General features: G+C 62.7%; 8 protein-coding genes across 8 annotated transcripts; 4 read left to right on the forward strand and 4 right to left on the reverse strand.

The window, feature by feature from the left end:
• Positions 1–130: 130 nt before the first annotated feature.
• Positions 131–5,591, forward strand: HETIRDRAFT_443325 (uncharacterized protein; the record flags this gene model as incomplete). Its single annotated transcript, XM_009543237.1, has 12 exons — positions 131–256; positions 324–420; positions 476–2,145; positions 2,207–2,504; positions 2,557–2,995; positions 3,051–3,246; positions 3,308–3,559; positions 3,627–3,806; positions 3,866–4,207; positions 4,268–4,528; positions 4,594–4,746; positions 4,817–5,591. The coding sequence occupies 12 exons, from the start codon at positions 131–133 to the stop codon at positions 5,267–5,269; spliced, it is 4,467 nt and encodes a 1,488-aa protein (XP_009541532.1). The 3' UTR covers positions 5,270–5,591.
• A 428-nt stretch (positions 5,592–6,019) lies between these two features.
• Positions 6,020–8,125, reverse strand: HETIRDRAFT_424381 (uncharacterized protein; the record flags this gene model as incomplete). The annotated part of the gene is made up of 9 exons (XM_009543238.1): positions 6,020–6,042; positions 6,196–6,714; positions 6,782–6,948; positions 7,013–7,146; positions 7,220–7,309; positions 7,386–7,651; positions 7,753–7,860; positions 8,001–8,041; positions 8,097–8,125. The coding sequence occupies 9 exons, from the start codon at positions 8,123–8,125 to the stop codon at positions 6,020–6,022; spliced, it is 1,377 nt and encodes a 458-aa protein (XP_009541533.1).
• Positions 8,126–8,268: 143 nt separating this feature from the next.
• Positions 8,269–9,458, forward strand: HETIRDRAFT_305676 (uncharacterized protein; the record flags this gene model as incomplete). Its single annotated transcript, XM_009543239.1, has 7 exons — positions 8,269–8,300; positions 8,361–8,412; positions 8,471–8,514; positions 8,591–8,720; positions 8,786–8,986; positions 9,058–9,240; positions 9,339–9,458. 7 exons carry the CDS (start codon positions 8,269–8,271, stop codon positions 9,456–9,458), a joined length of 762 nt encoding a protein of 253 aa, XP_009541534.1.
• A 382-nt stretch (positions 9,459–9,840) lies between these two features.
• On the reverse strand, positions 9,841–11,125 carry HETIRDRAFT_378805 (uncharacterized protein). The gene is made up of 3 exons (XM_009543240.1): positions 10,852–11,125; positions 10,428–10,744; positions 9,841–10,267 (listed from the first exon to the last, which is right to left on the reverse strand). The coding sequence occupies exons 2-3, from the start codon at positions 10,627–10,629 to the stop codon at positions 9,903–9,905; spliced, it is 567 nt and encodes a 188-aa protein (XP_009541535.1). The 5' UTR covers positions 10,630–10,744; positions 10,852–11,125; the 3' UTR covers positions 9,841–9,902.
• On the reverse strand, positions 10,891–16,082 carry HETIRDRAFT_448126 (uncharacterized protein; the record flags this gene model as incomplete). Its single annotated transcript, XM_009543241.1, has 3 exons — positions 10,891–13,567; positions 13,625–14,023; positions 14,176–16,082. 3 exons carry the CDS (start codon positions 16,080–16,082, stop codon positions 10,891–10,893), a joined length of 4,983 nt encoding a protein of 1,660 aa, XP_009541536.1.
• A 75-nt stretch (positions 16,083–16,157) lies between these two features.
• Positions 16,158–20,804, forward strand: HETIRDRAFT_448127 (uncharacterized protein; the record flags this gene model as incomplete). The annotated part of the gene is made up of 12 exons (XM_009543242.1): positions 16,158–16,583; positions 16,645–17,484; positions 17,554–17,654; positions 17,770–18,061; positions 18,125–18,252; positions 18,307–18,379; positions 18,459–18,695; positions 18,761–18,928; positions 18,961–19,198; positions 19,243–19,517; positions 19,581–20,064; positions 20,284–20,804. 12 exons carry the CDS (start codon positions 16,158–16,160, stop codon positions 20,802–20,804), a joined length of 3,783 nt encoding a protein of 1,260 aa, XP_009541537.1.
• A 377-nt stretch (positions 20,805–21,181) lies between these two features.
• On the reverse strand, positions 21,182–23,662 carry HETIRDRAFT_31631 (glycosyltransferase family 33 protein). Its single transcript, XM_009542007.1, has 10 exons — positions 23,403–23,662; positions 23,151–23,341; positions 22,938–23,086; positions 22,788–22,877; positions 22,655–22,727; positions 22,109–22,595; positions 21,910–22,024; positions 21,744–21,819; positions 21,333–21,631; positions 21,182–21,275 (listed from the first exon to the last, which is right to left on the reverse strand). Exons 1-9 carry the CDS (start codon positions 23,611–23,613, stop codon positions 21,347–21,349), a joined length of 1,677 nt encoding a protein of 558 aa, XP_009540302.1. The 5' UTR covers positions 23,614–23,662; the 3' UTR covers positions 21,182–21,275; positions 21,333–21,346.
• A 431-nt stretch (positions 23,663–24,093) lies between these two features.
• HETIRDRAFT_307255 (uncharacterized protein) lies at positions 24,094–24,820 on the forward strand (the record flags this gene model as incomplete). Its single annotated transcript, XM_009543243.1, has 2 exons — positions 24,094–24,657; positions 24,719–24,820. 2 exons carry the CDS (start codon positions 24,094–24,096, stop codon positions 24,818–24,820), a joined length of 666 nt encoding a protein of 221 aa, XP_009541538.1.
• Positions 24,821–24,979: the final 159 nt, after the last annotated feature.

The following is a 24,979-nucleotide window of genomic DNA, read 5'->3' on the forward strand; positions in this document are numbered from 1 at the left end:
CGGGGCACGTGACGCGACGAGCGGAGCTGGAAAGGAGTGGCTGAGGGGGAAGGCTGTGTGACCTGGCGGAGGAGAGCAGCGAGGCGTTGGACGCGACTTTGAATCGGCCCCGCCACAGCTCTGATCTCAAATGGCCGCGCCCAACATCGCTTCCTTTCCTCAACAACAACAACATCAGCTCCTCCAAAACCCAAACAACATCCTCTTGGCCCAGCGCAACCTCTACACAAAGGAACGCTTCCAGAACCTCACTCAGGTTCGCTCTCTCCTTCCTCCTCCTCCTCCTCCTCCCTCCCCCTCTCTCATCCTCCTTCCTCCTTCAGCGTGCGATCGCTCTCAAAAACCAGGGCTTCACCCCGGAGACGAACATCGAACTCGACAAGATCCTCAAGTTTCTCCATCAATTTCAGCTCTACCATGGTATGATCCATCCCCAGCCTACACAACTTTCTTCCCTTGACCCCCCACCTCACAGCTTCCTCGAGACCCCATCTGGACCACTCTACGACGGACCATACTCCCGTCGTCAACGGCCATGCCCCCTCCTCCTTGATCCCCCAGAACAGCATGAATGGTGCTGCTCCCTCTCTCACCACTGGCCCGCTCCCGCAACAGCCCTATCCCAATCCCCCATCCACCCCCGTCTCCTTCACCCCAGACCAGATCAACGCCCTCCGCGCTCAGATCCACGCATTCAAGCTGCTCCAGCGTGGCTTTCCGGTCCCAGAGACGATCCAGCAGGCCATCCGCTCCCCCAACCAGGTCATCCCAGACCTCGAGAAGCTGCTGTCCATCCAGGACCCCAATGCTCAGATCGTCGACGACGCCGTCAAGGTCCAAAAGGGCCCAGGCGACGTCCCGCCCCTTCCCATCCCCATCCCCATTCCCGCCCCTCCAGAAACGCCTCTTCCAGGCCAGGACGATGTCCCACCCAAACTGGAGGATACCCAGCCCGAGATTGTTCCCGTGGGTCCTATCGTCGATGAAGATCCTGACTCGAGCATATACCCCTACAACGCCTACCTCCATCCCTTTACCTACATCAAACGCGGCAACGAGTCCACCACCGACTATGCGTCCCGCCTCCAGCGCCTCCTCGTCCCCTCCATCATGCCCTTGGGCCTCGACCCCTACCAGCTCCTCTCCGAGCGCGACCGTTTCGTTGAAGCCCGCATACAGCAGCGGATCAACGAGCTCATGGCCATGCCTGCGACCATGGGCGACGGCGACCTCGAGCCCGTCGTGGACGACGACCAGTTCAAGGAGAACGACCAGCCCTCCGCTGGCCCGTCTTCGCACAAGGCGATCAACCTCGACCTCGTCCACCCGCCCTCCACCGCCCACGGCAAGCTGCGCGCCATGATCGAGCTCCGCTCGCTCCGCGTCCTCGACAAGCAGCGCGCCATGCGCGCGTCCGTTGCAGAGCGCCTCACCCACGGCTCGCTGCTGCCGCTCAACCGCTCAGATTTCCGCCGCACGCGCAAGCCGACGCTGCGCGACTCGGTCACGACGGAGAAGCTCGAGCGGAAGCAGCGCTCGGATCGCGAGGCTCGCGCCAAGGAGAAGCACCGTGAGCAGCTCAACATCATCACCTCGCACGGGCGCGAGGTCCTCGCCGCGAACCGCGCGGCCCAGGACCGCGCGACGCGCCTGGGCAAGAGCGTGCTGCAATTCCATATCCACGCCGAGCGCGAGGAGCAGAAGCGCATCGAGCGCATCTCCAAGGAGCGGTTGAAGGCGCTCAAGGCGGACGACGAGGAGGCGTACATGAAGCTCATCGACACCGCCAAGGACACGCGCATCACCCACCTCCTCAAGCAGACCGACTCGTACCTTGACTCGCTCGCCCAGGCGGTCATGACGCAGCAGAGTGAGCACGCCGACACGGGCCCCGCCATTCCGTTCGAGTCCGAGGAGGGCCCAGCCACCGAGGAGACGTTCGGCGCAAAGAAGTCCCTGGACGACTCGCAAGACGATAAGGGGAAGATCGACTATTACGCCGTCGCTCACAAGATCAAGGAGAAGGTCACTCGGCAGCCGAGCCTGCTCGTGGGCGGCACGCTCAAGGACTACCAGCTCAAGGGTTTGCAGTGGATGGTCAGCCTGTACAACAACAAGCTCAACGGTATCCTCGCAGACGAGATGGTGAGCGCCCTCGTCTGAACCCGGCTCGAGCCCGCCCTGACCGCTTGTCGTTGTCTTTCAGGGTCTCGGAAAGACGATCCAGACGATCTCGCTCATCGCCTTCCTCATCGAAGTTAAGAAGCAGCGCGGTCCCTACCTGGTGATCGTCCCGTTGTCGACCCTCACCAACTGGTCGGGCGAGTTCGCCAAGTGGGCGCCGGCGGTCAGGACGATCTCGTACAAGGGCAACCCGGCGCAGCGTCGGTTGCTCCAGGGTGACATCAGGACGGGCAACTTCCAGGTGTTGCTGACGACCTACGAGTACATCATCAAGGATCGACCCCACCTGAGCAAGCTCAAGTGGGTGCACATGATCATCGGTAGGTGTTTCCTTCGCGTGTCGTTCGGTTCCGTGTCTGACGTGGCTCGTAGACGAGGGTCATCGTATGAAGAACACCCAGTCCAAGCTCTCGCAGACCCTGTCCACGTTCTACCACTCCCGCTATCGCCTCATCCTCACCGGCACCCCGCTCCAGAACAACCTCCCCGAACTTTGGGCGCTGCTGAACTTCGCCCTCCCCAAGATCTTCAACTCGGTCAAGTCGTTCGACGAGTGGTTCAACACGCCGTTCGCGAACTCCGGCACGGGCGACAAGATCGAGCTGAACGAAGAAGAGGCGCTGCTCATCATCCGTCGCTTGCATAAGGTGCTCCGTCCCTTCCTCTTGCGCCGTCTCAAGCAGGACGTCGAGTCGGAGTTGCCCGACAAGGTCGAGAAAGTCGTCAAGGTGCGGATGAGCGCGCTGCAGACGCAGCTGTACAAGCAGATGAAGAAGTACAAGATGATCGCCGACGGAAAGGACAGCAAGGGGTACGCACATCTGCGCTCCGTTTCCCTCCCAATCTTACTGAGAGCATTCGTGCAGCAAGCAAAGCGGGGTCAAGGGTCTGAGCAACGAGCTGATGCAGCTGCGAAAGATATGCCAGCACCCGTTCCTGTTCGAGAGCGTCGAGGACAAGATGAACCCCGCCGGCCTCATCGACGACAAGCTGATCCGCTCCTCGGGCAAGATCGAGCTGCTGTCTCGCGTCTTGCCAAAGTTTTTCCTACGCGGCCACAGAGTACGGTTTTCGGCTTGCGCTCTCTTGTCCTGTCATTCTGACCGCCGGTCGTTCTGCGCAGGTCCTCATTTTCTTCCAGATGACGCGGGTGATGGACATCATGGAGGACTTCCTCAAGATGATGGGCTACAAGTACCTTCGCCTCGACGGTGGCACCAAGACGGACGAGCGTGCGGGGCACGTGCAGGCGTTCAATGCCAAGGACTCAGAGATCATGGTCTTCATCTTGTCCACGAGGGCTGGCGGTCTCGGGCTGAACTTGCAGACTGCCGACACCGTGATCATCTTCGACTCCGACTGGTCGGTCCCTTGCGTGTGTCTGTGTTGGCGTAGACTGATCGCTTCGGTTTAGGAATCCCCATGCTGATCTGCAAGCGCAGGATCGTGCGCATCGTATTGGCCAGACCAAGGCCGTGCGCATCTTGCGTCTCATCACGGAGAAGAGCGTGGAGGAGGCCATGTATGCGCGCGCGCGCTACAAGCTCGACATCGATGACAAGGTTATCCAAGCCGGTCGATTCGACAACAAATCGACGCAGGAGGAGCAGGAAGAGTTTTTGGTTCGTCGTCGTGGCTCCGTCTATTCGTGTACACGCGATACTTAGTCTGTGCCTTTTAGCGCTCGATTTTGGAGGCCGACCAGGAAGAAGAGAACGAGGAGGCGGGCGACATGAACGACGACGAGATCAACAGCATCATCGCGCGCACGGACGAGGAGGAGAAGTTCTTCTCCGATCTCGACATCCAGCGGGAGCGCGAGCTGGCGATGGCGTGGAAGGCCGCGGGCAACCGGGGCAAGCCGCCTCAGCCGCTCATGCAGCTCGAAGAGCTGCCGGAGTGCTACCAGACCGACGAGCCGTTCGACGTCAAGGAGGACCTGGACGAGATGGAGGGCCGGGGGCATCGTCGGCGGGCCATCGTCAATTACAACGACGGGCTCAGCGACGATCAGTGGGCGATGGTGAGTGCTCCCTCGTGACCGTCCTGAGCTGGGCAGTTTGTTTATGCGTCCTATCTACAGGCTCTGGAGGAAGGCGAGGACGTGTTCGAGCTCGCCGAACGGAATCGGGAGAAGAAGGATCGGCGAGCGACAAACAAGCTGCTCCGAGACACCGAGTCCGGGGCGGGCACCCCGATGTCCGACGGTCGTGGCCGCGGGCGGAAGGGCAAGGCGAAGGCGGTTGAGGACTTTGAGCCCGTCAACGGCAAGCGGAAACGGGGGATCAAGTCCATGTCGGTGACGCCATCTGTGCAGGACGACGACGACGACGACCGGGACTCGGTGCGTTCCTTACTCTCTTGATTTCTAATGGTCGGGTGTGCTGACGTGTCTGCGTCGTGCGACAGAAACGCCGGAAGACGCGGGTACCCGAGTTGACCCCCGCCGTCAAAGAGAAGATGAAGAAGGTGTTCAACGAGTGCTACAAGGCGCTCTTGTCGTGTACGGACGAGAACGGGCGAAAACGCTGCGAGCTGTTCAGAGAGCTGCCAGATAAGAGGGTACGAACCCTCCTCTCTCCTCGCGCCGCCGACACGAGCCCTGACATCCCCCTTTTGTTTTGCGACGCAGGACTACCCCGACTACTACCGCGTGATCCACTCGCCGATCGCGCTCTCGCACATGCGCAAGCGCATCAGCGCGCACCAGTACAAGACCGTGACGCAGTTCCGCGACGACGCGCGGCTGATGTTCAGCAACGCGCGGACGTACAACCAGGAGGGCTCCTGGGTGTACATCGACGCGATCGAGATGGAGCGCGTGTTCAACAACGTCTTCCAGCGCGCCGTCATCGGCTCTGGCCTCCCCGGCGCGGACGCCGTCATGCCCGCGCCCTCGCCGCCCGGGGTAGCGCCCGGGGCGCCCGAGGCGGCGGGGGCAGGGGCAGGGGCGGCGGCGGGCGGGATGGACGAGGCGCTCACGCCGATGGATGAGGACGAGCGGCCGGTACTACCCAAGCTGAAGAGTGGGCGGAAGCAGATCGTCAGCGACGACGAGTATCTGACGCCGAGCAACGACGACTAGCGGGCGCATTCGGTCGTGTTCGATACGCGTGGTCGAGGTCGTGGGTCGCTAGAGAGGACTCGACTCGGCGCGGTTTAGTTTACGGTCTATCTACTATATTATTGTTCCTTGCGCGTTGTGTTGTGGTGCGTCGTCTGTGCGTCTGCGCGTTGGTGCGTGGGCCTCCCCTTGTTGGGAAGCTCGGTCTTTTTGGTTCTGATCTTCCCCTTGTTCACTCGAGCGTCTTAATCCATGTCGCACTTTCTCTCTATCTCTCTTTTTACGCAGCCTTTTGTTCGAGTAGACCTCCGTCGTGTATTATTAAACGGTTGTAGAACGCTCGCGCTCGCGAGGCATGTGCGATTATGGCCCGTTTGTGTACGGGCACCCGCGAGATAATCGGAAAAGGTAGGTACAACGAAGAACGGAGGACCGAATAATGATGATGAGAAGAACAGAAAGCGGGTCAGGGAGAGAGAGGGGGGTGTGGTATGGTATGGTGTAGGAGTTATCCGGGGAGACACCCTCTGCGAGCCCTCCTGCTAGCATAAACGGTCGGCGGACGAACGAACGAATGAACGAGGCAAGCGAGACGAATGTCTGTCGCTGGGACGAGTTAATCTGATATGATCGTACACATGTTTCCGTTCTGGCCCGGCCCGACGCCGCACGGCCGCTTCTTCCATGTTGTGTTTATACTGATAAGTAGCTGAGTCCGTCGACGCCGCGAGCCGCGCATTGAGCTCCGCGTCGCACCCGTCCTAAAGCCTCTCAAGCATCCTGCACGTAATTTCCTGTCGCCCCACACCAAACAAACGCACGCGTCAACATTCCACGATCAACGAATGGGATCGAGGCGAACAAGAAGGCGACGATAAAGATAAACCCCGCCAACCGAAGTAGAGACGTAAAATATAAAATAAATCCACGAGAGCGACAAGACTCACCCGGGAACACGCCCTGCCGCCCGCCCACGCGGCCCGTCCACCAGTCCTCGCTGCTCCCCGTGCGCTCGACGACCTCGATGCGATCCCCGGCCTTGAAATCGAGGTCCCCGTCCGCCTGTGCGTCAAAGTCGTACAGCGCGACGACGTACTGCGGCGCGGGCGCCGCGGGCTTCGGCTTCGGCTTGAGCGGCGGCGGCGGCGGGGGCCCGCGCTTCGCTGCCGCGGCGTTGAAGGCGGCGGCGGCCGCTGCGACGCCGCCGGAGCTGGAGGTGGCTGGCGGGGTGTATGGAGGGGGCGCGGCGGGGGCGGGGGCGGACGGGGGTGGGGAGGTTTTGGTGAAGGTGGACTTGTAGGAGGAGGCGGAGGGCGGGGGCGGGGGCGGTTTTTTGCTGAAGCTTGGGGTGGCGGAGGCGGAGGAGGGGGGCATGGTGCGGGAGGTGCTGGTGGAGGAGGCGGAGGGGGAGCGGCCGAGGCTCGGAGCGCCGGGGGAGAGGCCGCGCTGGTTGGCGAGCATCTTGGCTGGAGGAAGATAGGCGGTGGGGTGAGTGGGAGTTATGGTGAGTCTGTGGGGGCGCGAAGGACGCACATGTGGAAATGATTCGCTTCGTGATGTTGAGCTCCTCGATGACGTGCCATGCGTCTGAGCGCTTGTCGTCGTACTCTTGCGCGATCTGGGCGGGGGTGACCGACACGTCGTATTTGCCCTCGGCGAACTCGTTCAGCTTCTCGAGTAGCATGTAGAATATGTTCAACCTGCGCGCTTGTCAGACCGACAAGACAAGACGAGGCACGAAACTCGGGTAGGAGGAGCACGCACTGCATGTAGAAGAAGGAGTGGAAGAGCGGGTCGATGAAGCGCGTGGCGAGGACCATGAAACGGGGCATGTCTTGCTTCATGGCGGTGTTGATGTAGTCATACTCGTTCGAGGCGACTTCAAAGTCTTGTTCGAGCTGGACGATACAAGAGCGTACAGACGCACTTCCCCATCAGCGCCCGCCTGGCAGCAGGGACAAGCACACGAACCTTGAACAAGTTCTTCTCGTCGCTGAGCGATTTCTCCTTCTTGTCGCGCAGCTTGATCAACGAGTTGTTGAACCGGTCGTAGTCGACGAGCTATGCGTAACAAGAACATGGAACCGCTCAACCCAGACGCCCGAGCGCGCCGAGCGACAGTGAGGGTACGACGCACCTTGTGATCCCTCTTTGTGATCATCTTGCGGATAGTCTTCATGACGCCTTGGAACTCCTTGAGGGGCCCGACGACCCTGCTGTCGATGAGCTCGAGCTCGGGGAAGATGGTAGAGCGGAGCTCCTCGAGCGCGCCGTGGAAGCCATCGACGTTCTTAATGGTCTCCGTCGACTCTGGGTGCTTCGACTGGAGGTCATACTCTGTGCCAATGGGATGATAGATGGTTGCGAAGTGCTGGGCATAGCTGGTGCCGCTCGTGAAGAGGGCTGATGCGAGCGTAATGTGAAAGAGGCGCGCATGTGAGTCAGTGCGCGCCCGTCCGCGCGAACGAGATGGAGGAAGCGGATGGGGGGGGGGGGGGACGCACAATTGACGGCATCGGTAAACGCCCTCGTGTCCTTGAGAAACTTCTCTACGGCGGTCTCGAGGATGGCAAAGTTGCGCTGGTAATCGTCGAATTCGGGATCGGTGGACTCTGGGAGGACAGAGGGACAGCGGACGTATTTGAAAATCGGAGGTCGCGGTCGTCGGTGAGGTCAATCAGAATATGGCGTAGCAATGCGACGGTTCAGACAATCATAGAAGAAGGATCCTGCCGCAGAAAGAATCACGCACTCTTAGACATGCCGACCTTGGTGGTCACCAGGTGCGGTGTCCTGGTCGAGCATGCTAATCAGGCAAAAGGGAGAACGAACGCGGGGAAATGCAAACCGCTTGATGGCCTTTGCGAAGCCCTTCATGATGTCGCGGTGGAGAGTAGAGGACGAGGGGAAGGAAAGGGAAAGGAACAGGAGGCAGTGTTCGCTGGACGGACTCTATCATCAGCTCATCCTGATCTCGTAATCGGCTTGCATCTCCTCCTCATCCACTCTCCTCTACCGCGATGCCCATCAACCAGCCTTCCAATCAAATAAAGTCCGTCTTATACCACCTCGACAGTATCTGACCGACGTTCACCTCGGCGCACGTTCGCAGGCTCACGAACGTCTCCGTCGTCCGCCTCAAAAAGGGTGGAAAGCGGTTCGAGGTGGGTGAGTACGTCGACTGTGCCCGCCCCCAGGCCCTCATCGCGACCCGCCCCGCAGATCGCATGCTACAAGAACAAGGTCCAAGAATGGCGCAACGGCGTGTCCGTCTCCCCCTTCCTCCCCCTCGCCGCTCCCATCTGATCTCCCATAAATTCACGCGCCCGCGTGTCTATGCAGCGAGAGCGATCTGGATGACGTGCTCCAGATCAGCAACGTCTTCGTCAACGTCTCCAAGGGCGAGGTTGCAAAGGCGGGCGACCTCAAAAAAGCCTTCGGCACCGCCGACACCGCCGCGGTAGTCAAAGAGGTACGCGCCCCCACACCCTCTGCCCGCCGCCCGCCCCCTTGCCTACTCGTCTGACTTCCACCCAGATCCTCTCCAAGGGCGACCTCCAGGTCGGCGAGAAGGAGCGCGACCACGACCTCTCCGCCCTCCGCCGCGAGATCGCCACCCTCGTCGCCGAGAAATGCGTCGACCCCGCGACACAGGCGCCCTACTCCGTCAGCATCATCGAAAAGGCGATGACCGAGGCCGGCTACAGCGTGCGCCCCGGCAAGAACGCAAAGTCCCAGGTAGCGTAACCCTCCCCTCTCCCCGTCCGCTCCCTCTTCAACGATGCCGACGCCGACGCCGACACTGCCAGGTCTCCGAGTGCATCAAGCTCCTCCAGTCCGACTCCACCCTCCCCATCCAGCGCGCACGCATGCGCGTCCGCGCGACCCTCCCCGCCGCCGACGCCCCCAAGCTACGCGCCCAGATCCTCGCGTGCGCAGAGACCGTCGAGCGCGAAGACGCCCCCGCGGAGCAGCAACAAGAGTGGTCCGCCGTAAGCCCTTCGTTCCCTCCCTCCCTTCCTCCCGCCATGCCCTACGCCGCACCGTGCTCCCGCCTCTGCTTGAGCACGCTCACCCACCCCCCACACAGACGCTCCTCATCGACCCCGCCAACTTCCGCGTGCTCACCGAGCTGCTCAACAAGGAGTGCAAGGGTCGCGGCCGCATCGAGACCATCGCCTTCGCCGCGACCGCCACGTCCGGCCACTGACGACGACACCCCCGCCCGCACCCAGCACCCCGCGCCGCACTCGACGCCTTTGCAGCTTGCGATGTCGTGCGTCTTTCTTGGATTTCTCGCCTCGTTTTGGATAGTGGTCTCGGTGTTGTTGTCGGTGGTGGCGACGATGGTGGTGGTGGTAAGCAGGCCGTAGCATTCACGGCCGCGTGCGTGTATCGTTAGAATCTGTACGTTGTATTCACCCCGGGGGTGGGGGAACTCCCACCACATAGACCGCTCGCAGTGTCGCAATCGACGTTTGATGATCGATCAGCGCGGAAAAATGGGTCGCTATTAGTCGCCGTGGCTGACCTTACACAGAAGAAGGTCGCTCTGTGTATAGGGTCTCTATGCACATGTTCACGCGTACAGTAGCTGTTTCACCGACGCGTCTATAGCACAATCCACGCTGCACGACGACACACAGTCTATCTATCATACCGGCAACGACAACGCCATTGCATCCAAACGTACATACAGACTCGAAGAAAAGAAAAGGGGAGGCAGACGGTCCAAATCGGACGCGCGACGGGACAAGTCAGAAACGAAACCGAAACCGAAACCGAAAAGACACGAAAAGATATCGAGAGAAGAAGACGAGTACTCCAAAGTCCTACACGAACGAGCAAGCAAGCGTGACGGGAAAAAAAACCCCCCCGACGGACGGACGGACGGATGGAACGGACTATTCACGAAACCAGATGCAAACGAGGCGAGCCGTCCGAGGTCCAGTGCGAAACCGAGACCGAAACCGAGAAGCTGGAGCGGCGGGGGTACAAAGTACAGAGTACGGCCACGGTCTAAGAACGGCGCGGAGAGATGTGGATGCATGGATGGGATGAAACGGGAATGAATAAGGATGCGCGGAATGGAATGCATATATGTATGAATGTATGTATGTATGATGTATGTATGGGGGTAATAAATAACAAGGGAAACGAAGAAAGGAAAAAAAAAAACCGAAGGCAAAAAGCAGATGCATGTCCCGGCAAACACCCCAGCAGGGTGAGCGGACGGACGGACGAGCGAGGGATGAGAGACGGGAGGATGTTCGAACGAAACCGAGCAACATCAGGGCTAGGCGAGAGAATCCGCAAAACAGGGTGACGGAGAGAAAAAAAGTCCGTCCGGCGCTAGCTAGACGATCCGTCCACATCCACATCACGAACAGGGTCTGGATCCGGATCTGGGACTTTTCGTTCTGCGCTCGCGACTCGCGCTCGAGGGTTCAACGTTGACCGAGAGGGCCACGCGTGACCGACGCGCGAAGTCGGTTCCTAGATATGGGAGGAGAGAGGACGACGCGTGAGAAGCCGGCGTCCACAAGGGCCACAAAAAGCCCGCCAATGACGGGGGATGGGGCCGAAGCAGAAAGCACACTCACAATCACGCCCAACCAACTATCCACTAGCGTCCGTCCCGCCTACCACAGCCCAGGCGCGCCCTCGCCCTCGCCCAGCGCCTGCGCCTGCGCCAGCGCCAACGCGCCCTCGTCGCTACTCCGCTGCCGCCGCTTCAAGCTCGGCCGCTTCGACAGCCGCACCTCGCCCATCTTGTCCTCCTTCGGCAGCTCCGTCGGGCTCGCCCCGCGCTTCCCCTTCAACCCCGAGCCGCCTCCAACGCCGCCGCCAAAGTGGCTGTTGCCCCCGCTGATGCTGCTGCTGCTGCTGCTGCCGCCGTCGCCGGCGCCGAGCATCGTCAAGGCTTGCATCGCGGGCAGCGTCGCGTGCGACGGGTAAAACGCGCGCGGGGCATCCATAGACTCCGCGATGCTCGCGCTCGCGCTCCGCCGGCTGGAAGCCGCGTCGCTCCCGTCCATCAGCCGCATCTCCGCGTCGCGATGCTGATCCCGGTGCTGGTCCCGGTGCGCATGGGGGTGCTGATGGCGCCCGGGCCCGGGCGTAACGAGCCCCGCGTCGTCCGCGTCCGTCGCGCTCCCGCTCCCAGTCCCGCTCGCCTCGCGCCGATCCTCCTCGCCGTCGACGTCCATCCACGCCTCCCCATACATCGCGCGCTCCTCGTCGACCATGCGCAGCGCGCCCTCGATCACCGCGCGGTGCACGAACACGTACTGCCGCAGGCTCTGACACAGGCTCATCCGCTGCTCCCGCATGTCCTCCACCACGCGCCGGATCGGCTCGTCCAGCGTCGACAGCAGCGTCGGCGCGCTCTTCCCGTCGTGCAGCCGCCGCGGCACCGCGTAGTCGAACGCCGGCGGAGACTGCACCTGCGACTGCGAGCCCGAGCGCGATTGCGACGCCGCGTGAGATTGTGTTTGCGAGTGCGAGTGCGAGTGCGAGGGCGGCGGCGACAGGGGCGAGCTCACGCGCGGCGGCGACGTGTCCTCCGTCCTCTCGCGCTCCCTCTGCGCCGCGAGCGAGACCGGCGCGCCGAGCGCGCCCTTGCCCTTCGCCGCGAGGCCCTCCACGGACGACGGGTCCGTCGGCCACCCGCCCTCGTTACTGCTCCCGCCGCGCGTCGCCGAGAACACAGACGACGACGAGGCGGTCGACCGCTTCGAGCTCGTCGATGGCGAGTCCGAGTCCATCGTGAACCCGAACCCGAGCGACGAGCGCGTGGGCGGCGACAGGGCCGGGGGCGACGCGGACGTCGGCGCGTGCCCGAGCGCCGGCGTGGACGCGCTCGGCACGAGCACCCTACCCCCCGACTGCCCCGAACTCGGCGCCGAAAACGTGCGCGCCCGAAGATTCGCCGCGAGCGCCGCCTGCAGGCCCTGGCCACCCACTCCCCCACGCTGCAGCTGCCCCTCCTGCGCTTGCGTGCCCAGGCGTCCAAACGGCAGCGACAGCGACGTGTGTCCGCGCGGCGCCGCGGCGAGCGGAAGGCTCGACGACGACGCGGACGAGCCCGCCTCGGAGACGACCTCTGGGGACAGCGAGCGCGAGGCCGGCGATGCGCTCGACGGCGGGACCGATACGAGCGACAGGGTCGACGATGGCGGGCGGTCGAGCCCGGTGGGCAGTGGCAGCAGCGCGCCGACGCCCTTCCTCGGCGAGTCGATGTCCATCGGCACGCCCTCGGTGGCAGGCGTGCGCGGGACGGTGCTGATGCCCACGACAGGCACGTGGGCGACGAGCCCAGGACCCGCGCCCACCGCGCCCGCGTCGACATCCATCTTCACCGCGCCTCCGCCACCGCCGCTCTCGTCCCCGTCCGAATTGCTCCCGCTGCTGTTGATCCCGCTCCCGCTCCCACTCCCGCTGTTCGCGCGGCTCACCCGCAGGCGCGCCTCGCGCCGCTTGCGCATCTCCCGCCGGATCCCGTCCAGCACCGCGTCGACGGCGATGAACCCGCCTGTGCGCCCGACTCCCGCCGAGCAGTGCAGCAGCAGCGGCCGCTCGCCCAGCGCGTGCGCCATGATCCCCGTGTCCGAATCCACCTCGTCCAGGCCAGGGCTCGTCGATCCGTTCCGGCTACTCCCGCTCGTCAGCCCGCCCCACCCGTCGCTGCTCCGCCTCGCCCCGCCGCCGCCGCCGCTTCCTCCTCCACGCTCGCTCGCGTTGCTGCTCGAGTTCCCCGACCCGCTCCCCGACCCGCTCCCCGACCGCTTCCCGATCCGCATCCCAAGCACGGGCGGCGGCGAGCGCAGCGGCTGCCTGCGCTCCCACGCGCCCCGCGACTCCTCCGCGCGCGACGCCTCGCGCTCGACCGCGTCGACGAGATCGAGCACCCCGCGCGCGTCGTCCGGCACGTTCAGGTCCGGCCACGCGAGGTACTGCAGCTGCACGACGCGCCGCGGGGGCAGGTGCGGGTACCCCGTGTGCGACAGCTCGAGCACGCGCTTCACCGTCGAGTCGGGCAGCCCCGCCGTGGCGCCGCCCTTCTTTCCCTTGTCGTCCGCGCCAGATGTGGCCGTGCGGGCGGCGGAGGCGGTGGAGGGCACGGGGAAGAACGAGTTCTCGCCCGGGCGAATGCGATCGCTCTGCGCCGCCTCCTCCGCCGCGCCGGTGACCTCGACCTGCTTGAGCCTGAGCGGGCCAAACACCTCGCCGGACCAGTAATTCCCGCACTTGACGGTCGCGCCCTCGACCTCGCGCGTGAGCATCACGATCACATGCACGTTCTGCTCCCACACGAGCCTGCAACCGCGGACGGGTTAGAACGCCGCGAACGACCGCCTCGAGGAGGCCACTCACGTCCAGAAATCCGTAAACGTCTCGGGCAGGGGGCCCTGCGTCGCGATGTACCGCTTGCGCGTTCCCAGCGGCTGCACGTACGACGCGTTCACGTAGTCGTCGCTGTCCTCCTCCGCGCCCGTCGTGAGCGGCGGCAGCGACTGCGACTGGAGGTGCGAAGCCGGCAACGACAGGTTCTTGGTGAGCGCCGGTGGGAGACGGGACGCCAGCCCCGACGGGGGTGCTCCAAGAGTCGTCGCAGGCAGGAACGGCGCGGGCGAGGGGAGCCAGAGCGAGTGCAGCGCGCCCGCAGCGGACGGCGCGCCGGCCACCGGCGCCACGGGCGGCTGCGACTGCGACTTTGGTTTCTGCTTCTGCAGGCGCACGCGCGTGTGCTCGAACGGCCAGATGTTGCGGTATCTGACGAGAGGCGGTCACAGGTCAGCCTCAGCTCTGACCCCGCGAGCCAGGAGGAACGGGGCGATCTCGAAGAAACGGCCACATGACGAACGCGATCGCGGGCGATCGCCTCGCGATGACGAGAACGACCGGAGACGCGTGAGACAACGCACCTGTTCTTCGCCCCCTTCTCGATCCCGGCCGTGATGCTGTACGGGAACTCGGCCTTGGCTCTCGCCTTTGCCTTGCTCGCCCGCGCCTTGTCCTTCTTTTTCTTCTTCCCGCTCGCGCTCGCGGGAGGCGGCGGCGAGAACGAAGGCAGCGCCGACGACGGTCCAGATGCAGACGCTGGCACGGACCCGGAGGAAGAGACAAAGCCAGAGGCGGACGTACCGGCTGACAGCGGGGACGTGGGCAGCGCCGCGGCGGCGGCGGCGGCGGAGGCGACGACGGTGCCGCTCTCGCGCGAGTGGTGCGCCATGACGCCCATGAGCCGCCTCTGCTCGCCGAGCTCGATGCGATAGAACTGCATGGCGAGCGCCTCGGAGCCCTCGACGACGCTCTCCGGTTTGACCACCGCGTGCGGGTGCGACGTGGTGCGCGGGCGCGCGGACGCGTGCGGGGCCGGGGCGGGGCTGGAGGAGGGGGACGAGGAGGGAAAGTGAACGTGCGTGTGCGCGTGGGCGGCGGCCTGCGGTCGGCCGCGCTGCTCCATCTCCATCTCGGCGTTCTGATCTTCCTTTTCCTGCCCGCTCCCACTCGCGCTTCCGCTCTCGTCTTCGCTCTCGCTTTCGCTTTCGCTGCTGCTGCCGCTGCCGCTCGCGGCCACGTTCTCGCCTTGCGCGTCCGCCCCACCGCCTTCCAAGCGGCCATCCTCCTCATCCTCGACGCCGGCCCAGCGGCCGATCTCCCTCAGCCACTGAAAGGGCAGGTCGCCGACGCGGAGCTTCTCGGCGCGGCCGATGCGCAAGGGGATGCGCTCTGTGATGCCGTGCGAGAGCTCGAGGTTCTGGCGGACGGCGTCGAAGAAGGGATTGTACGCGACCTGCTGCGGGGCAGGCGGGTGCGGGCGGTCGTAGGACTGCGAGAAGGAAGTGGTGATCGGGGTGGCGATGGGGGGCCCCGAGGGATGAAGCGGGGCGGGCGAGTGGGACGGTGCGCCTGAGACGCGGGGCGTCTGTGGGGGCAAGTGAGACGGACGTGTGGAATCGGTAGGCAAGGGGGCTGCAGCCGGGTAGATGCGCGAGGAGGGCTCGCGGGAGATGGGGAGCGAGAGGGAAAATGCCTGGGGGTGGGATCTTGCGAGGGCGGGAGAGTGGCGCTGGAGGGAGGTGGTGGAGACGACGCCAAAGGCGCTCATGGGGAGATGCTTTGTGCGGAGGACGGGGGGTGGGTTGAGGGGGAGCGGAGCGGAGGGCTTGTCGCCGGCGCGGGAGAGGACGGAAGTGGGGGGCGGGGGGGATCCGTCGTCGTCGTCGTCTTCGAGTGGGAGGGGGGACGTGTCGATGAGGTCGCGTCTGTCGCGCCAGACGGCCTGGAATCCGCCCTTGAGCCATACGAGCTCGCGATTGTGGGAGTCGGGCGGGGCAGGGTGGGAGGGGTCGGCTGTGGGATCTGGCTGTGCGCCCTCGAGGCGGAATTTGCGGAGCAAGCCGAGGATGTTGCTGCCGTCTGGGATGAGGGAGGCGTCCGCGTCGTAGACGAGGATGCGACGCGCGGCGCGCCATTGGGAGAACTTGCGGCGGGTCGCGGGGGTGGGGAGCATGTCTGCGAGGCGGGCGGTGGAGTAGAGGGGGCGTTTTAGGAGGGTGGAGGGGACGGAGAGGGGGATGGCGTTGGGGAGGCGGGAGGCATGGTGTGTGCCGAGGGGGCGGAGGTCGAGGACGAGGGTGTGTGGGTCGTCGAGGAGGGGCTGTACGTCTGCAGGCGCGACGGAGGGGAAGGGGGGCTGGGGCTGGGGCTGGGGCTGGGACGGACGGGGCTGGGTGTGTGGGACGATGACGGGGCGCGTCGGACGGTCGACGGGCTGGGGGCGCTGCTGGGGATCGTCGCGGGGGACGGCGGAGGAGAGGAGGGGCATGGATGATTTGTCTGCGAAGCGGGTGTTGATGGCGTCGACGAAGGGGCGCTGGTCGTCGAGGAGGGCGCGGGCTGGATGGTGTTGGGAAAAGAAGTCCATGGCCTTGAGCCGTCCTCGACAACGCCCCGCCTCTTTTCCTCCAGCCAGCTCTCTGACGTCACTCCGTCTAGACCACCTGCCCACGTGACCGCCAGCCAATCCCCGTCCCCCGTCCGTGAGGCCCCGCGTCCAGAGCCCAGCCAGGGCCGCCCCACAGCACACACACTCCTCCCTCCGCTGCTCGTCGAGCCGCTGCTCTCTTACGTCGCCACCCCGATCGCTCTCTCCGCCTCTCCCATCTCGTCCCATCGCTCTCCTGCCAACCCGTCCCACCACCAGCACCACCACCACCGCCACGGCCACCACCATCGCCACGCTCGCTCGCTCGCTCCCACTCCAGCGTCTCTCGCCCAGGCCAGGCTCAGGCCCATCCTATCCCCTTTGGGCCTCCCCTTCGAACACGTTGCCTCGATTCCGATCTCCGAAGCAGCTCTTCCATCATTCAGACCGCCCACGGGCCCAGACCCCCTCCGTCGCTATCTCCGGCCCCATTCCCCACGCTCCCCCCGGCGCTCGCCAGCTGCCCTTCCATAGCCTTCCATTCGCCCTAGTCCATTCCGTCCACGCCCCGCCCCTCCCTGACACGAGACCTCCCCCATCACCCCGACATCCCACCATCGACGACCACCCAGGTCTCGCGACGCCCCCGCCCACTGTCGGTGCGGCGTGCACGTCAACACACGCCTCCACGCACCCACCCCGCGCGCCTGTTCTCGGCAGCCCCCAGAACACACACTTACACACTCTCTGTCAGCCTTCCCTTCCTTCCCAGACTTCTTTTTCATCCCCATTCGTCTCTGACACCGCTTCGACTTCGCGCGCGCGCGCCCTTCGATCTGCTGGCTGCCTGCTGCTGCCTGTCGCGCGACGTCCCCTGGAAGCTTCTGCTCCATCCGCGATCATCCTCGCCGATCTATCCATCCCGCCCGCCCGCCCGCCCGTCCGTCCCCGACGCGCTGCCTCGGGCCTCTGTGCACTCGACACATGCCTCCGCGCCCTCATTGCGAGCGCTGCTCGTTCGCACGCTCGGCACCCCCTCTTGCACTGTACACGCGGCATTTCCCACGCTGGCCCGGACGACCTCCGACGCGTTCGTCCGAGCGAGTCACCAACGCGCGCACGACGCGACGTTCCCCCGCGATGCCGCTCGCTCGCTCGCGCGCGCGTGCAGATGCGGCAAGTCGCGATTCGCGCTTCCAGATTCGAGGAAGACCCGCCCGCGTCCAAACATACGCACCCAACGCGTCGTGTCGTGTCGCGTCGTGCGCGCACGTCCCGCGTGTGTATCCACGCATACATGCATGTACGTGCGCTCTGGACCGCCGCCGCCACGCCGCTTATCCGAACCGCACCAGCATCAGCGGCATCTTAGCTTCTCGAGCCTCTCGCCGGCCCCGACGCCCCGGTGTCTATAGCTGTCCACCCGTATCTCGCGACTAAAATAAGCTTCGACGGGGCCCCTGTCGACCCCGCGTAGCGCGTGAGCCGTAAGTGCGTATGGGTCCCCGTAGGTCCCTATTTGTGCGCGCCGCGCTATTTTTGTGCCTCACGAGGAAGCGCACTGGTGTATCTGCGTACGCGCCCGCAGCTGGCGCGTCTGGACCGTCCGCGGCCGTCCGCGGCCGTCCCTCCTCCTCCTCGCGAGGAGTTCGTGGCTTGGCTGGGTTCGCTTCTGCCGTCGCGTCTCGGGAGCGCTCGAGCGCTCAGCGGCCTCAGGAGCCCCACCCCCTCGCTTCTCGTTTCATTTCGCGCTTCGCGTCGCTCGGGAGGCCTTCTTCTTGAGCAGCACACAATATTACGACCCCCGCAGTTCTCAACGTCCAGCGACTGCCTCGGTTCCCGAAGACGAAGACGAGAGCCCTGGCCGCGCAGCTTTTGCGGTGAAGACGCACAGGCGCCCGCGATAAACTCGCCGGCTTCGTGGAGAGCTCCCGCGTGCCAAGCACAAGCGCGAAGGCCTGGCTGGTGGCCGGATGGGCTCTCCGCTTCGCTCGTCGAGTGTGCGCCCTTTGGGGAGTCGTGGGGTTCGCGAGGGGCCGGCTGCTGCTGCTGCTGCGTTTTGGACGCGCCTGTCTGCGCGATCCCGATGCGTGGGTAAGTATGTATGCGTGTACGTGCGCTCTAGACCGACCACCGCCGACACGCTCCTTATCCGAACCCCGGCCACGTCGAATCGAGTCATTCAAGCACGCATACATGTAAGCACGGCACTACCAAAGTCTAGTCATACAGAACTTTGTAGAACCCTGCAGAATCGCAGAACCCTGCGATCTTGAGTCGACGGCCCCGGCCCCGACGCTCCGGCGTCTGACATCTCTCGAGACAGGCTTCGACGCGCTCAGGCCCCCTTTTTGCCGCGCGCCCCTTTATCTCTTTCTTTCTTTCCTTCTTTCCTCCGTTCCTTCGTTCCGACCTGGCTGGATCGCCGCGTTCATAGCGCGTGACAAGCGGTGTGGGTCCCCGTTTGCGCGGACGCGCGCGCACACACGCACACGCTATTTCTGCCGCTCGCCGGTTCGCGGTGGTGATTGATTATGCAGCTGTGCAGCTGTGCAGCTATGCAGTATGCGCGCCCGCAGCCGTCGCGTCCGCCCGCGGACCCTGCTCCCCCCCGCCCGAAACACTCTGCTACATCCCTCCTCGTCCGCGCGTCCCGCCAACGCGCGCGGGCTCAGCTCAGCGGCCGCCAATCTGCCATCGTCGCGCGGGGCGTCTCGATTCGGGCAGCAGACGACGTCGCGAGCCTCGTGTTTCCGTTATTCACACATCGATACCGCAGGGCCTCCGCTCGTCGCGCGTACCCCGCCGCTCTGAGAACGATGATACCGCGAACGCCATCGTCGCTTTCGATCGCGCGGCGGTCGCCTGTGGTCATCCCGAGCCGTCCGTGCGCCGTGCTGCGTACCAGTTTCTGCCCCAAACTCCATCCATCCATCCATCCATCGGCTTTGATCAGGCAGCCAATCGGCCCATCGGCTCCCATCAGCCCATCAGCCCATCAGCCAAACAGCCAATTGGTCAAAGCAGGAGGAGCGATACCAGCTGACACGAATGCCACCAGCCAAGCGCCACGCAACGGCGTGCTCGCGCGGCGGAGAGTTTTGGTTTCGGCATTTCAAAGCGGTGGAGCGGCTGGGCCTCACCGGTCACCGGGCCCACCTCGACATCTCAGCAGTATCTCAGCGCCCTCGGTGTCTTTGGCTGCTGCAGATATTAGCGCGGCAGCGTTCTTCTCGCCAACAAGGTTCAGGGCGTTCATATTTCCAGAGACGCCGTTGGTTCGAGGGACGACACGCGCTGCGCACGAGGGCGCACGGTGGGCGCGCGCCGCATCCGGTAATGGACGAGAGTAGACGTGCATCGCGAAGCAGCCTCTAGTCTCCTCCAGCCTCTTCTCAGGGGACCGTCAGGCCTGAAAAGAGGGCAGGTTTAACCTCGCTCGCTATACTTGTGCCGCGCTGCATCACCGGCCATCTGACTCCTGAGTGCCCGTCGAGGACCTGCCGTCTCCCGTGGGAGACCGTCGTGCCCCCCAAGACCCATCCACGCCGACCGACGCGGACGAGCAGCCGCACACGACCTGCACAGGGTTGGGCGGCGGCCAACGCAGCCGATGCGGTCATCCTCCATCCCAGCTCTACGTCGTGCAGCGAAGTCCGCTGCGCGATCCCGATCGCTCTAGTACATCCCAGCACCACGTTCTACGAACGACGCGCGATCCCGATCGGCGAGGTCATAGCCTGCGACGAGAAGGACTCGAGAAGGCCGCTGCGGTCGAGGTTCGCGTCGATCAGCCCGCGTGGCGGGATAGTTCGACATCGCTCGACGATCGACCCACACCCCCCATCACGATACGACGATACGACCCATCCCGGCGCCTGGGGTCACCTATGCAATGCGATGCAGCGATACGAACGGCCCATCTCAGTCCCATCCCGGGTTCTCTCGAACGTCCAGTGACGCCTTGCCATGATAGTATAGCGCAGCAGGACCGATCGCAGATCACGAGCAGATGCACCAGCTGACCCAGCCCGAGCCCTGAGAGGTCGAAAAAGAGCGATGCGCTGATGTGTGCCCAGAATAAGCATTCGAGCTGCCTCAGAGGCAGATAAGGCAAGGACGCTGATCCGGAGGGTATACAAGCAGAGCCACGAGGCCCAGGACAGATCGACCCAGCGCGGCAGCCCGAGACGCACACGACACCGGAGCGCGCGTCATAGTTCTTCGAACGTGCGCCCGCTCGCCCATGACCCGCGTCCACGCACCCACATCCGTCCGTCCGTGAGCAATCCAAAGGCGGGCTCCAGCTCCAATTCCTTCATCTCGGAGCCCCAGACCACAGACACACAGACACAAAAAACGCCCTGCCCCCCCCATCGCCGGCGATGCGCGGATCAGCACGCTCGCCGGCCCTCCGGGCTCTGTATCGCCCAGCACGCTCGCCCGCCGCCCACTTCATTATCTACCCACTCACTCACCAGCGGAAGTAAAAGAACACGCATGATCGAACGCTCGAGCAGCCCACATACGTCGTCGGTGGAGCAGCCCCCTCTCGACCCCGCGTCGTCATCGCCCTCGTCAGCCCAGAAGCCTGTGAGAGAGCACCGCTGCGCCCAGCCGTAACGAGCACAAGCAGCAGCGTCCCCTCTGGCCCTGCACAGAGACTAACTATAGCAGCCTGTGTTCACAGCCGGGCCCAGTCGCGTCGAGTCGCGTCAGCGTTTCGGGGCGTCGCAGATCACACAGATCACACGCTACACGCCGCGTCCGTCCCCATTGCACGATACGCGCATAACGTACGCGTGTGTGTGCGTGTGTTCACCCATTCGACGGAGACCAGGCGAGAGCCGGACGTGGAGGCGTGGCGGAGTCACGAAAGGACCAGGGCGAGCGGCATGACGTCGTCGACCGTCCCTCTGTTGGCACTTGCCGTGGTGCTAGAAACTTGATGCCTGCGCGGGCCGCAGCACGCCATGCGCACCCCAGCACAAGACAGCACGGTCAGGCGAACAAGTATGTCATGCATGGGTATGTAGGATAATAAAAAAAGTCCGCCGGTCGGGGCTACAGCCAAAATCACAAGCACCTGTAAATCTGGGGCGAGACAGTAAGTCCCGACGACGGCAAGAAAGATAGTAAGGAACTCCGTACTGTCCAATGTATCATCAATACGACACCCACGCGGCGTCCTTCAACACCAGTGGGCCCACAATGCGGGCCCAATTCGCATCCCAGCTGTCCCACTCCTCCTCCTCCTCTTCCTCCTCTTCCTGGCCATCGGTGTCTATGTCGCTCCCGGCGTCTGAGGCGCCGCCCTGGCTATGCGTGGCGTATGATGCATATTGTGGAAAAAGGTGCGAGTGCGGAGAGGCAGAGTGGGGAGTAGAGACGTCCAGAGCCTCGCGGAGGGTGGCGAGGGCAGGGGAGTGCGGGAAGGCGCCGAGGAGGTCCTGCACGCGTGTAGCACAGATAACGAACAAGTGAGCGACGATATGAGCAGGGACGGATTTATAAATAAAAAGGCGGTCGACGAAGCAGCGCAAGGACGCGGCATGTACGCACCTCCAGTTGTTTTGCTAGCTCCGCGGCGGATGTGAAAATGAGTCCATTTTTACCGTCTTTGACCAGTTCCGAAAGACTGAATGATGGGGGAGACGCATGGTAAAGCGACGCGGTTAGAGATCGGCGCCGCTGCTGCACGATCGAAACGAGAGGAAAGGAGACGCACCACGCAAAGTCAAGCGCACAAACTGGCAGCCCGCAGCCGAACATGTCGACGACCTTCATAGGGAGATCAAGTGCCGACGAGCTGGCGTGCAGTGAGATACCAAGATCTGCCGATCCTGCAGTGCATACAGATCCCCATGAATGAACACCCGCACTCGTATACGGGATCAAAAAAAAAACGAGACGTCAAAGCAGCATACCAAGGAGCAGCGGATAATCTTCTGGCTCAAGCCAGAGGCTCGTGCAGTGCACCCATTTCCAAGCATCCCGTGCATTCTGCAATGTGTGCACCTTACTCATATACTTCTCCTTCAACGGGCCCTTGCCCGTGACTATCATGAGCAGCTTTGGTAACGATGCTGTCTCCAGGCCGCCTTCCTCGACCTTTCCGACAGCGTCCTGGTCGAGGGCTAATTCACCGACATGCTTGTTGACTTTTCGCGCGCGCAGCTCATACTGCTCCAGCGCGTCGATCATCATCCCGAAATCTTCGTCCTCCGTCCAGCTCGTGCTAGTCACGACGATGGCGGGTCGATCCGCACGCAGCGAGGGCATATTGAGTTCGCCGGTCGTGCGTGAGGGCGAGGAAGGTGGGGTGTCAGTTATATGCGTGAGTGCAGTCGAAAAAGGGGCAGTATGTGGTGGGAGGAAAGCAGTGGGAAGTGAGGGTTCAAGGCGGAGGAAGAGCTGGATGATTATATCAAAATCATGGTTCCGAAGACATGGACATTAAAGAAAGCACGTACTTCGTGAGTTTCTGAAGGCGACGCACGGTGGAAATGCGAAGGTGGCCGATCGTGTAAGACGGCCTTCTGTCCTCTGAGAATAGCAACGGAGAGTCAAGATGGTGCACCAGTATGCATGCTACGCGACACGAACTGGAGGCCCCATTCACGCACGAGGAAATCGCGCATTGCACGCGTTACGAAGAGATGCGCGTACGCAGATCTGCCAAAGTACGCTTCAAACCTGTCGATACACCGTTCAGCACTATCCAGGTGCACTGCGAGGGGACGTCAGTAGACACACATCTTAGCTATTCTGACGAAGACATGCGACTGGCCCAGCTTGAGCGCAAGGATGCTGTACCCAAGGTTATGCCAGTCGATGATGACTTTGCTACCCCGCAGCCTGCTCACGAGGTACACAAGCGCGAGAGTCGGGATGCTTGGAGGATTCTTTCTCCCAGGACATATTTCAGCTCTGTCCCTATAAATATCAAGGATAATTCTGGCGACGAACCTGGACGAGGATAAATTCCGGTGGATGGGGCATGCGCCAGAGTAGGGCAGACAATATCGCATAAATCTGGTGTAAGATTTTGAAAGGAGCAAGAATTAAAAATGGGAGGTTGCGAAGTGCAGCCGGAGGTTCGTAGAGATAGAGGAAATGAACGTGGGGGACAGAAAGGAGCGAGGGGACGGGCTTAGAGCCTGCACGCGCATGCATTCAGCGATCAACAGCGGGTCAGAATGTCATGAGATGGGCGCGCACCTTCGTATCCAACAAGGTATGTTTCGAACTGGAGCTTCGCAAAGCTCTCCGCATGGTACATCATACGTGGGCTGCGACCAACGTCACCTAGTACGAGAATCGCGACCGATCGTAGAGCAGGGCTCTCGCGTGGTTTGCCCAAATACTTCCATATCAGAAACACAAAGAAAGAAGACGCGAGCAGCGACGGCACGAAGAAGACTTCGCCCATTGCTGTCGAGTGGGTAAGTCACAGCGCGGCAAGGGAGATGAGGAGCAGGAGAGGATGGATGCCTCGACCAATGACCGCAGCGCGCCTGTTAGCTACTACTTCCTCTCACGTGAGAGAAAAGCATACCACGTAAGCTGACGCAAGAGTGAACAAGCGTGAGGTTGAGGTTAGTCACTCCGCCATTCTTCACTGTCGACCATGTCGTCTTCGCTATTCACTTCGTCTTCGTTGAAGGCCATTGCGAGAACATCCAGAACGCAGCTCGCGCGGTCGTCGAGACCACCGCATGCTACATTTACCATCGCACGTAGTATACATGCCTCTGCGAAACGGTCGGCAGGTCATGGAAGTACTCTTGCTACTGCGGCTGGTGTTCGTCCAACGAGCCATGCATCAGCGAGTCGCATAAACCCATCACTCAGTGCGTCTCAATATTACTTTCCATACTTGCATTTACTTATGCGAGCGATAGCCCGCTCGATGTTTATCCAAACCGAGACAACTCCCAACGAAGACTCGCTCAAATTCATTCCTGGCGTCTCTGTCATGGAGACAGGCTCCGCCGAATTCCTCGACACGCGCACGGCGCTCACCTCCCCCCTCGCGCTGCGCCTGATGGGTATCGAGGGCGTCCGCGCGGTCTTCTTCGGGCCTGACTTTGTCACGGTCTCCAAAGACTCCGAGAATCCGTGGTCCGTACTGAAGCCGGAGGTCTACTCCATTCTCATGGAGTTCTTCTCCTCCGGGCAACCACTATTCCGCTCTGACGCGGATCGAGACAACGCGGGTCCACAGGACACGCGCATCCTCGATACAGACTCGGACACTGTTGCGATGATCAAGGAATTGCTTGATACCCGGGTGCGCCCGGCGATCATGGAAGACGGAGGGGATATCGAGTACCGTGGGTTCACGGATGAGGGGATCGTACAAGTCAAGCTCAAGGGGAGCTGTAGAGGGTGCGATTCGAGCACGGTCACGCTCAAGTCGGGCATCGAACGGATGCTCATGCATTATATTCCGGAGGTGCAGGGCGTGGAGCAGGTGCGTGCTCGTCTATGGCGCGTTGATTGAAGAAAGACGCTGATGCTTCATAATCCGACAGATACTAGACCAGGAAGAGAGCATCGCGATCGAGGAGTTCAGCAAGTTCGAAGAGCGGCTTGCTCAGAAGCAGAGCCAGGCTGAAAAGCGTGATCCAAGGTAAGCAACTCTTCTCGGCATGACCGCAATCCAACCCTCATCTTCCTTTAGTATGGCACAGTACATGAGCGTATGATTGATCCTTGTTTTCTCCCCATGTATCAATCACATAGACTAATAGCACGCTTTCTGTATTTATACTACACATTCAGCACTCACCTTC

The sequence above is a fragment of the Heterobasidion irregulare genome, assembly GCF_000320585.1.
Source record: "Heterobasidion irregulare TC 32-1 unplaced genomic scaffold scaffold_01, whole genome shotgun sequence".
Classification (NCBI taxonomy): domain Eukaryota; kingdom Fungi; phylum Basidiomycota; class Agaricomycetes; order Russulales; family Bondarzewiaceae; genus Heterobasidion; species Heterobasidion irregulare.

What these genes read in the sequence shown, in the direction of transcription:
- HETIRDRAFT_31631 (XM_009542007.1), bottom strand. Translation starts at nt 23,613, where the DNA reads ATGGGCGAAGTCTTCTTCGTGCCGTCGCTGCTCGCGTCTTCTTTCTTT. An exon ending in CGGAATTTATCCTCGTCCAG is followed by an intron (nt 23,087 to 23,150) that starts GTTCGTCGCCAG and finishes CCTGGGAGAAAG; the next exon opens with AATCCTCCAAGCATCCCGAC. An exon ending in TTCGTCAGAATAGCTAAGAT is followed by an intron (nt 22,878 to 22,937) that starts GTGTGTCTACTG and finishes GTGTATCGACAG; the next exon opens with GTTTGAAGCGTACTTTGGCA.
- HETIRDRAFT_378805 (XM_009543240.1), bottom strand. Translation starts at nt 10,629, where the DNA reads ATGTGGATGTGGACGGATCGTCTAGCTAGCGCCGGACGGACTTTTTTT. An exon ending in GCATCTGCTTTTTGCCTTCG is followed by an intron (nt 10,268 to 10,427) that starts GTTTTTTTTTTT and finishes CGCCGTTCTTAG; the next exon opens with ACCGTGGCCGTACTCTGTAC.